Source organism: Castor canadensis, chromosome 2 (genome assembly GCF_047511655.1).
Source record: "Castor canadensis chromosome 2, mCasCan1.hap1v2, whole genome shotgun sequence".
Taxonomy (NCBI): Eukaryota; Metazoa; Chordata; class Mammalia; order Rodentia; family Castoridae; genus Castor; species Castor canadensis.
Genome location: NC_133387.1, coordinates 201,834,269 through 201,849,289, shown reverse-complemented (window position 1 = coordinate 201,849,289; position 15,021 = coordinate 201,834,269). Strand labels below are relative to the sequence as shown.

At 41.1% G+C, this 15,021-nt stretch overlaps 1 protein-coding gene across 1 annotated transcript in view; it reads left to right on the top strand.

Annotated features, from left to right (window-relative positions):
• Cep57 (centrosomal protein 57) overlaps positions 1–9,655 on the top strand; it is a 28,396-nt gene extending 18,741 nt beyond the window's left edge. Inside the window, exons 6-11 of the mRNA XM_020184165.2 lie at positions 51–128; positions 2,871–2,978; positions 3,467–3,544; positions 4,573–4,811; positions 5,758–5,902; positions 8,489–9,655. Of these exons, the coding sequence (XP_020039754.2) occupies positions 51–128; positions 2,871–2,978; positions 3,467–3,544; positions 4,573–4,811; positions 5,758–5,902; positions 8,489–8,725 (885 nt within the window). The 3' untranslated portion in view covers positions 8,726–9,655. The remainder of the gene's footprint in view (positions 1–50; positions 129–2,870; positions 2,979–3,466; positions 3,545–4,572; positions 4,812–5,757; positions 5,903–8,488) is intronic.
• The last annotated feature ends 5,366 nt before the right edge of the window (positions 9,656–15,021 follow it).

Sequence of the window (15,021 nt, the reverse complement as noted above, 5' to 3'; positions counted from 1 at the left end):
CACATTTGATACTCTTATCTATGATCCACTTTTGATACTCGTACCTCCAGAAAAAAATGCAAGAGTTGGAAGCAAAGCTCCGTGAAGAAGAGCAGGAAAGAAAACGCATGCAAGCGAAGGCAGCTGAGGTGAGTTGCGCTGCCTCATGTTTGCTGTCATTTGGTGGGTGTCATCCTACGTTAATTTGCACTTTAGAACAGTCCAGTGTATGAATCCTCAGTATTTTAATCAGTATAATTTTAATAGTTCTTTAGCATGTTTCAAATTGTGGAGTTTCAATGAGCATTTAAAACACTAGTGAATTGAAAATTTTCAGAGACATACAATGAGGCAAATAATCATATAAACTTAGGTGTCGTCATTCAGTACCACAGTTGCCCAAAAGCCAGCCAGGTGTGGTAGTGCACACTTGTAATCTCAGCTTCAGGAGGTGGAGATAGGAGAATTGAGAGTTTGAAGCAAACCTGGGCAAAATTAGCAAGAGCCTATCTCAGAAACAAAATAAAAGTGCAGGGAGTGTGGTTCAAGAGGTAGGGCACTTGCTCAGCCTGTATGAGTACCCGGGTTCAATCCTTTGCACTGCAAAAAAAAAAAAAAATTCTAGTTTGAAAGTGTTTCTTGGGTGGGAAGTGTAGCCCAGTGATAAAGGGATTCTCAGCACACAGGAGGCACTGGGGCTCAGTGTGCAGCCCCAGTGTTGTGTTGTGTCAAACAGCAGTGCACTGCTCCTTTTCTTGAGACCATGGAGACACCGGGACAGAAGTTGAGAGAGTGGGTTGGGCAGAAGGTGGAGACCACATCAGTTCACAGAGCACCACATGAGGACAGTCAGCCTCACTTTCTCCTCATTTTGGATTTTATCCTTGCAGTGGCCAGCCACTTGGTAGAATAGGTAAAAGAGGCAGTGCGGATTCACAGAAGCACTATGTGTACAGACCAGAACTGCACTTCTAGAACACTCAGCAAAATACTAAAGGAAGTCTTGGACAGACTCAGTAAAGATTGTGGGTTTTGCTGAAGGCTCTCCCACTTTGAGGTTCTTTGCTTAAATACCTCCCAGACGTCCTCTTCCACTTCATAAGCTCTTTAAGTTTAGAACGCTTGCAGATACCATTTCTCAGGAGCACAAGAAACAGGTTCTTATTCAGAGCACCTAGAGTGGAGCCTCTGCAGTTCAGTCTCTGGCAGAACGTCTGCAGGGTGCTGGGCTCTCACAGGGAATGTGAGCATGGCGACTTTCTTCAGTGCTCCTCTGAAGCATTGGTTCACTGTGTTCTCTTTCTGTTAAACCTGACCTCCTGATGAGTTTGTAGGTTTGTATTTTTCCCCTCAGTGTGCACTCTGAGTTATTGAGCCCCATGGCTCCTGACTTTAGGGTAGGCTGATGTACTGTGTCTCCGTGGCTGTTACGTAGCATGAAGATTTATGGGGGTGCTTTGTGTGCATGGTGCTGAGCGCATTGTGTATAGAATGCAAATTTAGCTAGTTCACTGTTTTTGTATGAATTATTAAAATTAGTTTGGTATCTTTGGAGTCTTTTATTTAGCAGTAGGAACCAAATTAGGTATTGCTGTTAGAATATAGATAATATATTATTAGTAAAGGTTTTGTGTTCTGAGGTGAACTTTGTTTATTGTAGAGGAATAACAGCATCAAGTGGGGTTCTAACTAAGCTCTTTGTAATTTGTATTACCTTGGGCAATGTATTGAACCATTCAGAACCTGGATTTTGTCATTGATAAAGAGACTCTTGTTTTATATCTTCTTAGTATTAGGGAGATCAAGCGAGATAAGTGATGATGAAAGCACTTGACAACTGCCAAGGAAGAACTAAATCAGCTGAAAGTCAAAGCAGCCAAAAAATTGTTCTTTTTGTTCACTTTTTTACACTCACTGGCTCTTAAGTCTTCCAGAACAGCAGTTTTCTGTTCATTGAGTTTTACCTGGTGAACTTTGTGTATAAAGCATGTTAGGTATGTCAGAGTGTCTTGATGCTCCCGAGGTAGTGATCCCTGAACTCTGCTGTTGGTGAGTAGTTTCTGTCCTCAGAGAGTTCAGACATTGTGGAAAATGTTAGGAAAGTTTTCATTATTTATTTTTATTTAATTTCTTGGCTCCATAGTTTCCTGGGGAACTTTTTAAATAAGTATAAAATATAAATTTCCCCAGCCTAGATGTTTCAAAATCATTAGTCTGAAGAAAAACCTAGCATCCTGAATTTGTCTCAAACTCCAGACAATTTTGATACATGGGCAGATTTGAAAGAACCACTTACAGATAGGGTTTGGGGTTTTTGTTGTTGCTCTTTTGGTTTTTTTGTTGTTGTTATTGTTTTTCTGTTTGAAAGAAACATTTGTAAGGAAAATTGCTGTTTCTGAAATTCTTAGCAATAGCTTGTGAAGTTCCATCTATAAAGATAAGGTATTATTTAAAATTAATGTAGTTACTAAGCCTCTAAAGAAAAAGGCTTGATAACATTTGTGAAATAACTTCTAGTACTTTTGGACATTTTTTCTTGCAAGTATAAATTTGATTTTTTTTAAAGGAAGAAGTATGTTTTGCTTTCCAGATACTTTGGGTCTAACACTGTAATTAGATCTTATTTTTTAAAAGACATTAGCTAGAATTCATGGAACAACTATAGACAGGTAGAGCAAGCAAGGGCCCTGGGCTGAAGAAAGGAGAAGCTATACTACAGTGAGTTGAGGATAAAATGAGACTGGTGGTCATTTAAAGAATTTGGGAAAGGTGCGCCATGGCTCCATCAGATAACTGCTGTCGTGTTCTATAAGCTCTTACATGGCAGTTGTCAGATTTGAACCAGTTTGTATTGTTGTAGCATTAATTTTACACTCTCACGTTTTTCCTAGTTGCAGACTGGTCTAGAAACAAACAGAATTATCTTTGAGGATAAGACATCTTCATATGCTCCCAGTGCAAGAAAAATGAAAAAAAAAAAGTCAAAACCAGCAGAAAAGGTAGGAGAACATAACCAGTCAGACAACGTGCTGATTGCTTGGAATATTTTGTGTGAAAACACTCCTACTTGGTGAAGTGCTACAACCTTGTGAGTGTGAGCCCCTCGTTTTCAGTGTCTTCACTGAAAGGCAAGGGTGACTAAATCTGCCCCTCAGTGTGCACCACGGTGTGGGAGGACACCTGTGAGAGCACGTGAGGGCTGCGGAGGGAGCTTGGCACAGACACCAGGAGTCCTCTGCCTCGCCAGCCTTTGCCCTGCAATGCCCTAGGTCTGAGTGTGGTTTCACTGTTGGGCTGTAACTGTGACTGTGTCACTAGGGCAGGTACTTTTTTCCTAAACCTTCAGGTATTATTAGAGCTTGCTCAAGACCATAACACCAGTATAGATAAGCAAGTAGTAGTTCCATTGTAAGCTGAAACTTAGGTTGGTTGTGAATAGTCAGCTTCTATCACCATGTGAATAAAATAAAATTCTTTTTTTTTCCAGAAAGGTCCTAGGAACTATTTCAGCTCACAGCCACATTACAGATTGTGCTTGGGTGATATGCCGTTTGTTGCCGGAAAGGTAAGGTGGTGGAACTCTTGTTTTGTACAATTTAAGTTTGATTTGCACGTCTCACTATATGCCTGTAAATGGTGGAGACATTTATCTGTGCCTTTACCAGTGCGAATCCTAGTGATAAAAGAATAAGAATGAGATTGGGACAGGGTCCACGGGATTAGGGAAGCAGAGGGGAAGTAACGGTAACACATTAGAAAGAAAGTCTGTATGGAAGGGAAGCGGTGACAAAGAGGAGGCCTGGTTTGCCGACAGGGTGACTGCAGGTCATGGTCAATAAGAAAGGACGGGTTGGGACTGGGGCGTGTGGCTCAAGTGATAGAGAAGCCACCTAGTAAGTGTGAGGCCCTGAGTTCAAACCCAGTACTGCCAAAAAAAAGTATGCAAACACAATGACAGTATATTTGGATAAATGCTATGATACAAATGTAGACAGTGTTATGAGTGATCTGGTAAGTGGACCAGTTAATTGCCTAATTACCTGGCAGTTTTAATAAAGTCCTAAGATTATTTGAACTGGGTTTTAAGGAATAGCATAGAAGTTGCTGCCCAAAAGAAATGCCATCTGCAAATACTATTTGCTCACAAAACAGAAATTGGCAGAAAATGGACCGTGAAGCTGAGGAGTGTTGGCAGCGGCTCGGTGATGGTGGGGCCCTATTTCCAATATGGAGGAGTTTGGACCTTGTCAGTGGGTCTGGGTCAAAGGGTTCCGAACACAGTGGCATGACGAGAATAAAGTTTTTAGAGGGTGACCGATAGCATGGTGGAGTTAAAGAGACAGGGAGACTGGGGTGGTTTTCTTTCCTGTCACTAAGAGGCGGGCATGTTCACCAAGGTGTACAGCTGGGTGGAGAGAAGCTGGGCGGGAGGTGACTCTGAGGCTGAGTTCCCTGGGTTTGGTAACTGATTTGCTGTTAGGTGAGGAGGTTTGTGTCCCGGGTGTTTGATGTTTATTTGTACCCAGCTGGGGAGTAAAGAGGAGAGAGGAGTAAAGGCTGTGGCTTGGCTGCTTTCCATTTTTCTGCCTCTAGTCTACCAGCCCCAGCCATGCCGTGGTGGCCAACGTACAGCATGTCTTGCATCTGATGAAGCAGCACAGCAGGGTGTTGTGCAATGACCGAGTGGTGAATAGCCTGCCTCTGGCCAAGCAGGCGCCTTCCCGCAGCAGCAAGAGCAAGAAGCTGGGGCCACAGCCCTCCTCCAGCACTGTCAGTGAGGAGCTCTCTGATGTCCTGCACACCCTGCAGGATGAGTTTGGGCAGATGAGCTTGTGAGTTCTCTCTGTTCTAAGTCCTCCTGGTGACTTGATTAATCCTAGCTCTGTTTGTTCAACGGTTACTATTATTGAGCATAATCCTTTTGCTAGCCACTTTAGCGACTTTACTAAGACTGTAACAAATAGATCTGTTTGAAGACCATGATTAACATCTAAGTTTTATTTCCTTGAGAGCTTGGAAACTAAACATTTATGTTTAGTTAAACATAGCTGATGAATTAGGGTGGTGTGTCTGAAGACCAGTACTCTTCTTTAGGCTATGATTTTACTATGTAACATGCTTGTGGCGGATACAGGAATGTAGTTATGTCTTTGAAATTAAGAGTTCTTAGATTTGCCTTCAGTGCTTTTCTTGAACTTGTAGACTGTCAGTGGTAATTTCAAAATCTGTAGCTCTCTTCAAAAGATTGACTCTTAGCTGAATACACCAGTGGCTCAGAAGTGTAATCCTAGCTTCTTGGGGGACCAAGAATGGGAGGACTGAGTTTCGCGGCTAGCCCAGGCAAAAAGTTCATAAATATAATACATATAGCTGTGTGCAATGGTGCAGGCCTCTCATTCCAAGCTATGGTATGCATAAGGCTGAGATCTGGAGGGTGGAGCTCCTGGCTAGCCAGGCAGAAAAACTCACAAGACCCCCACCTCAGCAGACGAATGCTAGGCATGGTGGTGCACGACTGTCATCCCAGCCACAGTGGGAAGCAAAATATAGGAGGATTGCAGTCCAGGCTGGCCTGGGAAAAATCAGGACCTGTCTACAATAACCAGAGCACGAAGGGCTGGGAGTGGCTCAACTGATGGAGCATATGCCTAGCAACTGTGAAGCCATGAGTTCAAAGCCCAGTACTGCCAAAAAAAAAATTTTTAAATGTCTTTTTTTTTTTAACACAAGGAGTGAAACCAGAAACTTAACCACGCCCCACTTTTGCTTTGAGTGTAGTGATCACCAGCAGCTTGCGAAACTTATCCAAGAGTCGCCAACCATTGAAGTGAAGGAGAACTTAGAGTGTGAACTGGAGGCTTTAGTGGGAAGGATGGAAGCAAAAGCCAACCAGATAACTAAAGTTCGAAAATACCAAGCCCAGGTAACTCAGTTTTCCTACATTCAAGTTTTCTAATTAAAGAAACAAACCACTTTGTTTTCAAATCGTAATTAATGGCATCAAGTATGACATACTTATCAGAGCTAGTTCTTTATGGAAGTTATATATTCAGTTTATTAGTAAGACTTAGTCCCACTATTGCACACGTTCTATGTGTAAATGTGTATGTGATCGTATTTATATTTGTGTGTACCTTTATCTATTGGATCTGTCTTCCACATATGAGAGAAAACTGACCTTATCAAAAGCTTTTTCCTGCATCTGTTGAGATGATTGTATGATTTTTGGTCCTTGCTTCTGTTTATATGCTCTTTTTCATTTATCAAATTGAGTATGATGTTGAATTCAAATTGCCTGTATTTACTGAAAATTTTTGCATCTATGTTCATTTAAGATTATTTTTATAATTTTATTTGTTGCATCCTTGTTGTGTTTGGGAATGAATTTAATGCTGGCTTCATAGGATGAATTTGGTAGTGTTTCATCTCTTCCTATTCCTGGGAAAGTGTGAGGAGTATTGGTCATAGTTCTTCGAGGGTCTGGTAGAATTCAGCAGTGAATCCATCGGGTCCTGGGCTCTTTTTTTGGGGGGTGGTGGAGTCTCTTTATTACTTCTTTAATCTCGTTGCTATTTAGATGGTTTATATGCACTTGCTTCAATTTTTGTTAGTTAAATGTGTCTAAAAATTTGTCCATTTCTTTTAGATTTTCCAGTTTCCTTGAATGTAAGCTTTCCAAGTATTCTCTAATGATACTGTGATTTTTGTTATTTGTTGTGATATCCCCTTTTTCATCTCTAATTTTGTCACTTTGAGTCTTTTCCCTCCTAGTCAGATTGGTTAAGGGTTTACTGGTCTAATTAATATTTTCCAAGAACCAAACTTTTGTTTTCTTGGTTATTTGTATAGTTTTTGGTCTCAATTTCATTGATTTTGACCCCTAATATTTTATTATTTCTTGCTGCTAATTTTGGGTTTCACTTGTTCTTGTTATTAGGTTATTTGAGATCACTCTTTTTTTAATAGACAGTCATAACTATAAATTTCCCTTAGCACTATTAGGTTTAAATATACAAAAAAGTCATTGTATTTTATACTCAGCCATTTGCTTAGACCTACTGAGTGCAGTGAAGAAGCCTGCCCACAGGTTTCCATGGAGACACCAGGATTTGGGTATGTGAGAGCACTGAGGTGACTTGGGGTTGAGGGCTATCCATAGGCAGTATCTGTGTGAAAAGCAGCATCAAGTGCCCACTTCCTTCCATAAACCATGGAAAAGAGAGTTGAGCCAGTTAGGCTGTCACGCTTGTCAGGTGGTCCTCCCTGGCCATGACCATAATTGGAACTGGGGACAGATGGACAAATTACAGTATGTTTTAAAGTAGAACTGTCAGGGCTGCTTGATGATGAACATAACAAAGGCTCCTGGTGCCACTGACCAGACAGACGTGCTCTGTTCACTGATAGGAGAGACACTACCAGGTGGAATGTGTCTTCTCATTTGATTTTCTCACCCCTGGTGAATCATGCATATGTGGTCAGTGAAGTCAGTAACTTGTCCCAGAACATGCCAGGCTCACTGGCTAATGGTAGAGCTCGGTATAGACTAGGTTCTTTTCATCAACTCTAAAAGTCTTCCCAAAACACATGTTAAAAAGATGAGACAAATAGGTCCTGTAGGAGTGATAGTCTGATTGTTTTTAGATTCACCTTTATTCTGTTGGCATGCCATCAGTGGTTTAAACTAAAAATAAAGCCTGTTTTAAATTTAATTATGCTAAAATAATGGGGCCTGTAATCTTTGCTACTTAAGAGGCTGAGATCAGGAGGATTGTGAGTCAAGCCAGTCCTGACAAAAAGTTCTCAAGACGCCATGTCAAGCAATAGCTGGCAGAGGTAGTACGCCTCTTATCCCAGCCATAGCCACGTAGGCCGGAAGATCCCTGGCTCCGGGCCATCCCTGACTCAAAGCAGTAAGAGCGCCTGCCTAGCAAGCATGAGGCCTGAGTTCAAACTCCAGTGCCCCTACCCTCCAAATAATAGTTAAAATTTCTTTTCATAGTATTAATACTTAACTACTAACATTTCTTCATCCATTTGGAACTTGCTCCTTGGCCTGCTCAGGCTGGTTTCTAACTGCCTTTCTCCTGGACTCCATCTTTTAAAACCCTTCCCATCCTTCCTTTTCCTACTCCTCATTTTTCCCTCCTCCATAGCCCTTTCCCAGGCTCCCTTGCTTCTACTGTGCAGTTTAGCATCATTGTCTTGATTTATGATATTTTAAAAATGAAGTGTGAAATGACTAGTGCAATAGATTTTTGAAGTCGTGTGTGTGTGTGTGTGTGTGTGTGTGTGTGTGTGTACACATATATACCTGCTATGTATTGAATTTTAGTATAAGATTTTTTTTTTTAAGTTCTGGTGTCAGAGCTTATAACCTGAGTACTCAGACGATTAAGGCAAGAGGATTAAGGTTTTGAGGCCGGCCTTGGCTACACAGAAAGACCAGGTGTCAGAAAAAACGTTTTCATTGAGTTCTGCTCTTCCCTGCCTTGGTTATTTGGTATAGCTGGAGGGACAGAAGATGGATAAGCAGCAGAAGAGGGAGTCAAAACCGACAAGAAAGACTCTTGAAGAAGAAGGAAACAGCAGCAGCCGTTCCTCTGGAGTCACGGGGACCACAAGTAAGAAGGATTTTGCCAAACTGAGACCTGGAGAAAAAAGCAGGAAAAATCTCCAGTTACTGAAGGACATGCAGACCATACAGAACTCATTACAAAGCAGTAATCTGTGTTGGGATTACTGACTGGGACCGGGTCATAATTGTATTCAGATTTTCTGCTCCTTACCAGTTTGAGGCTGACAGTTTACTTTCCAGGTTTCATACTTGGCTGGTGTTGAATTAACTCATAGCAGGTGGTAAGGGGGCCCAGGCTTCATCACTCAGGCTTCTGGTGTAATGGAGCACAGCCTGCGGTGCCATTGGAGTGCAACCAACAAGTTTTAAAGTCTGAAAAGTCACTGTTTGAGATGAATTTGCTGTACTGATATACTGCACTTTGTAAACAAATGACCAATTTTTTACTTGTGGGTGTGGTTTTTTAAAATAGTTCTTTGTATGTATACACACAGAATTAGCTGCCACCCAGGGGACGTTTTCTTGAAAAGTCTCATTTTTAAATCTTCCCCTGCCATGAGGTAACCACTTCCCCTTTTCCAAACAACCAGTAAGTGTGCTGTGTGGACTGTTGATGGAGCTTTTCTGTATTTAAGTATTTATATATTTAAGAGCATTTTTGTTTTCCTTTTTTAGTTCTTCCAGTATTAATCATAATTAAGTGCATGTGTACTGCTTTTTAATCTGCTGTTAAAAATTTTTTAAAGATTCAAGCAATCATTTGAAATCAGCTACCTGTAAAAAGGATAAAAGCATTTTTTAAATTATAAACAAAGTTTTAAGTAATTGACATTTTGTAATCAAGTGAAAGAAGGGAGATGTGAAACATGTCCATTTTACAGTTCTGGATAATTTCTGTTGTAATTGTTACTCACTTGGTGCGTTGTGCTTTTTAATCTTGAAACTTATGAGTCCCTGGAATATTTTTTTTGGTGTGCACTGTGAACTATACACACATAATTGTCATATCAATGTAAATTACAATTTTGAATAGATCATGACATGTTCACTTTTTATAAATTTGTCACTGAAATCAATAAAGTAGCCTTTTTAAGGAAACACTGAAACTTTCCATAACAGCCTGTTCAGAAAGGCTTTGTTCTGTGTGAACTCTCAAAAAACGCATTGGCTGGCAGAGTGGCTCAAGTGGTAGAACATCTGCCTAGCAAGCATGAGGCCCTGAGTTCAAACCCCAGAACCTCCAAGAAAAAAAAAAAAGTACCTATTAAAAATGCATTTCTAGATAGAATCTAGTATCTTGATCATGAAAAGCAGTGAGAATATATAGTATTCAATAACTTATTCGGTGTTCTCATGCTTACAAAGAAACTAAGCCCAACCAAACTGAATTGCCCAAGGCTGCAGCAGGGCTAAGTGAGCCTCTTGCCTCTCCGGGAACCCGCTGAGTGCAGGCTAAGGAACACACAGCCAGCACGAGCTGCTCTGGGTGCCTGCACACGAGACTTGTCAGGCCTCTTGCTGACTCAGTTTTCTGTAGTTAGTGTTCTTAATTTTGTGCCTTAAATAGATGTTGAGATATTTGTGACTCTCCTGGAACTGTATGTAAACTTTTGCTTGTGTGTGCAATTTTCTGATGAGCAGGTTTGCAGCGTCACTGACTGACAACACTGAGTCCATAGACCCAAGAAGGTGAGACACTGCTTTGGTGACGTGGTAACTATTCATGTCTTAACTACCATTTCAACGATTAAACTTCTCTTCATCTCCTTGCTTGAACTGCAGGTCATTAAATTGTATAACCGTCATTTGAATTTTCATGGTTTCAAGTCCTAAGTAGAGAGAATGAATAGTGCTAAATCCCACCCCATCTGGTTACTGGAGTAACCACTCCAGTTTTTGATACTCTCAGGTGAGAACTGAAAACTGAAACTGCTGCTTTGGTGTTCTTATCTGAGAGTTTACCATAGAGGAATACATCCATCCACTCACTTAGCAGAGATTATCGTAACGCACTTAAACATAAATGCTCTGTATATGTGAGCACGCCAGCACGGACACCAAGATGAGAACTAAGAAAGGAATGTGTTCAGGCTGAATTGTTCCCTCAACTCTGTGGTGCGTGGCGGAGAGGGTAGTGATGAATAGCAGTAACTTTTTGGAGGATGAGATGGGGCCTTAAGTCTAGAGGCCTGGTATTAGTTATGAGGGGAGAACATGTAGTTCCGGTCTGTAAGATAGAAGGATCAAGAGTGGAGAGAAAGGAATCTGCAGTTTATATGGGAGAGCTGGGAACAGCAGAGGTATGTGTGGCTCAGCGCAGATCACACCTGTAATCCTAGCTACTCAGGAGGCAGTGATTGGGAGGATTGTGGTTTGAGCCCAGCCTGGGCAAAAGTTCACAAGACCCCATCTCAACCATTAAATAAACTGGGCATGGGGCACACTCCTGTCATTCCAGCTACTTAGGAAGCATAGGTGGGAAGACAGTGGTTCAGGCCAGCCCGAGTATAAATGTGATAGCCTATCTCAAAAATAACCAGAGTAAAAAGAGCTGGAGGCATGGCTCAAGTGGTAGAGCGTATGCCTCAAGTGCAAGGCTACCACACGCACACAAGATAGATAAGAATAGAGGGTAGGCAGGAGCTTCAGGTTGGTCAGACTGGTCTCTGAATTTTGTGTCCCTGATAACAAAGAGGAAACTGTGTGTATAACCAGTATTTCTAGGTGCAGTTTGTAAAACTGCAGTGTTGGTCCTTTGCAGATAAAGAAAAGCATTGGTCCCCCATGCTTCCTTCTCTTCCACACGTAAGCCGTGGTGTGCTCTAAGTCCTCAAGTACATGCAGTCCACATGGATGCTTCCGAGGGTGGGAGGGAGGCCATGGAGACAGACGAGACACATTTGCACTTCTGAGTATAATTTAAAGTGGCTCTGAGTACATCAAGTGGAAAGTTTTAAATCCTTGATCTCTTTAGCAGTCTTTTGTGTCCAACCAGGATGAGGAAATGGATTTTTTTCCCTTTTTAAAAAGTTACTTTATTTTCCCTCTTCATTAGTGTACATTAACTGTACAAAATACAGTTTCTTTGTGGTGTTTCTACACACATATAGTGTACGCTGATCAGATTCACCCCTGCAGATATCCTAGCCCTCCTCATGGGAGCAGTTTTTTCCCATTTTTATTAGCATGTATTCTTTGGACAGGGAACATTCGCTGTGACAATTCCCAGTAGCCTTACATTTGTACATTGGTTAGATCGCCCTGCCATCTCCCCTCCCTCAACCTCTTCCCCGCCCCACTTAAAGCAATTGCAAGAGGTTTCCTCATTCTGTTTCATGTATGTATACAAAGTCGACCAACCATATTCCCCCACCTTCATCTCCTTTACTCACCCTCTCCACACCCAGAATCCCCCCACACTGCCTATTTTACAGTCCTCTCATTCATTTCTAATTCCAAAGTCAATGTTCACAGGAATTTCTCAGTGTATCCCCGCTGTGACTTGGATCAGTTCAACCCCTTTACTCTTACCTCATCCCCCACCCCCATCACCGAACAGCTTTCAGTCTGTATCGTTACGTCCTCTACCTGCACAGATGTAGATGTAGTGCATGTCGTCGTTGATGCCGTGTCGTCCTCGCTTCCTTCCCTCCTCCCAAGTGCCATGAAGCAGCTCCACGTTACGCGCTGTGCTATGTACAAGTCCATATATGATGATGATCGTTTCTGTGTTATGTTTCTGTTTTGAGAGACTATGTGGCCGTTGTCTTTCTGAACCTGACTTGCTTCACTTAACAGTCCTACAGTTCTGTCCGTTTACCTTCAGACCACATGGTGTCATTCTTCCTTATGGCTGAGTACAACTCTACTACACACAAAGACACCACATTTTCTTGATCCGTTTATTAGTTGTAGGACATCTGGGTAGTTTGCATATCTCGGCTATTACGAACAGTGCTACAGTAAACATCAATGTGCAGAGGTCTCCGTTGTATCCTGACTTACATTTCTTTTGAGTAGATGCCCAGGAGTGGTGTCACTGGACCATATGGCAGGTCCATTTTCAGCTTCCTGAGGAATCTCCATACTGCTTCCTGTAACAGTTGTACTAATGTGCAGTCCCACTAACAGTGTATAAGGCCCATTTTGCCACATCCTCGCCTGCATTTGGTATTGTTTTAATGGTAGCCATTCTAAGTGAACTAAGACGAAAGCTTAGTGTACTTCTGATTTGCATTTCTTTTATGGCCAGGAAAGTTCAATACTTCACATATTTACTGGCCATCTGTGCCTCTTCCTTTGAGAACTCCCTGTTTAATTCATGTGCCCATTTCATCATCGGGATGTTGATTGTTTGGGGGTTGAACTTTTTCAAGTTCCCTATAGATTCTGGGTATTAGCCCCTTACCAGATGAGTAGCTGGCAAAGATTTTCTCCCATTCTGTGCACTGTCTCTTGAGTCTGGCGACTTTCTTTTGCTGTGCAGAAGCTCTTTAGTTTGATGCAGTCCCATTTGTTCATCCTTTCTCTTCTTTGTTGAGCCTTTGGAGTTCTATTTAGAACGTTGTTGTCTTTGCCTATATGTTCCAATGTATTTCCTACTACTTTCCGTAGTTCTTTGAAGGTTCCAGGCCTTTTATTAAGCTCTTTAATCCAATTATAAGTGATATCTGAACAGGGCAAGAGACATGGATCTAGGTTCAGTTTTTGAATGCGGATACCCAGTTTTCCCAGCAGTATCTGTTGAAGAGGTTGTCTTTTCTTCATCATATATTTTGGGCACTTTTGTCAAAGATCAGATAGCTGTAGCTTCATGGATTTATGTCTGTATCTTCTGTTCCATTGGTCTTTATGTCTGTTTTTGTGCCAGTACCATGCTGTCTTTATTCCTGTGGCTCTGTTGTATAGTTTGAAGACAGGAATTATGATCACTCCCACATATTATTCTTTTTGCTCACAACCGCATTGGCTACTCAAGGCTTTTTTGTGTTCCATGTGAACTTTAGGGTGATTTTTCGATCTCTGATGAATGTCACTGGAATCTTGATGGGAATTGTGTTGGACATGTAGGTTGCTCTTATAGTATAGTCATTTTCACAATACTGACTGCCAATCCAAGAGTGTGGGAGAGCTTTCCATTTTCTGCAGTCTTCTTCATTTTCTTTCTTCAATTGTTTATAGTTTTCATTGTAAACGTCTTTCACTTTCTTTGTTAAGTTTATTCATAGGTATTTTTTTGAGGCTTTTGTAAATGGAAGTGTTTTCCTATGTTCTTTCTCAGTGTGTTCACTGCTGGTATATAGAAAGGCTATTGATTTTCATTAATTGATTTTGTATCCTGCTACTTTGCGGAAGGTGTTTATGATATCTAGAAGTTTTGGGTGGAGTTTTCCAGGTCTTTAGGTGTAAAAATCACATCATCTGCAAATAGGATAGTTTGACTTCTTCCTATTTGAATTCCTTTTATTTCTTCTTCCTGTCTTACTGCTCTAGCTAGGAATTCTAAGAATATGTTGATTAAGAGTGGAGAAAGCGGACACCCTGTCTCATTCCTGACTTTAGAGGAAATGGTTTCAGTTTTTCCCCGTTTAGTATGATGTTGATTATAGATTTGTCATATATAACTTTTATTACATTGAGGTACATTCCTTCTATTCCTAGTTTCATCAAGAGCTTTTTTCATGAAAGGATGTTGAATTTTGTCAAGGGCTTTTTCTGCATCTATTGAGATGATCAAGTGGTTTTTGTCTTTGCTTCTGTTTATGTGCTGTATTACATTTAATGAGTTGCATATGTTGAACCATCCCTCCATCCCTGGGATGTAACTGACTGTGGCTTAAGATCTTTTTGATATGTTGTTGAATTCAGTTGTCAGTATTTTATTGAGGATTTTTGTATCTAAGTTCATTGAAGAGATTGGTATATTTCTTTTTTTGTTGTTGTGTTTGGTTTGGCTGTGAGTGTAATGCTGGCTTCCTGGAGCGATTTTGGCAGTCAGTGTTCCTTCCCTTCTTTCTATTATTTCATGGATAAGTTTGAGGAGTGATAATGTTCGTCTTTAAAGGTCTGGTAGGTCCCAAATTTATGGTTTTGGGGAAACTCTTTGTTGCTGCTTTAATTTCATTAGCTTGCTATGGACCTATTTATTTGATTTATATCCTTTTGGTTCAATTTTTGTTGGTCATATGTGTCTAGAAATTTATCCATTTCTTCTAGATTTTCCAGCTTATTGCAATATAGGCTTTCTAAGTAGTCCCTAATGATTTCCTTGGTGCTAGCCCCTTTTTTGTGAGAATTCATGTTTGAAATAGTTCAAACAAACAGCTGAACATTTCACACTATGCCCAGATCATTTGTAATAGTGGATGTCCTAGTAGAAGCTCTGTTTACTCACTGCTGGACCCACAGCAGGCTCAGGTTCCAACACCAGTGAATTAATGAGCGACTTTGGCGGTGGGGGACAG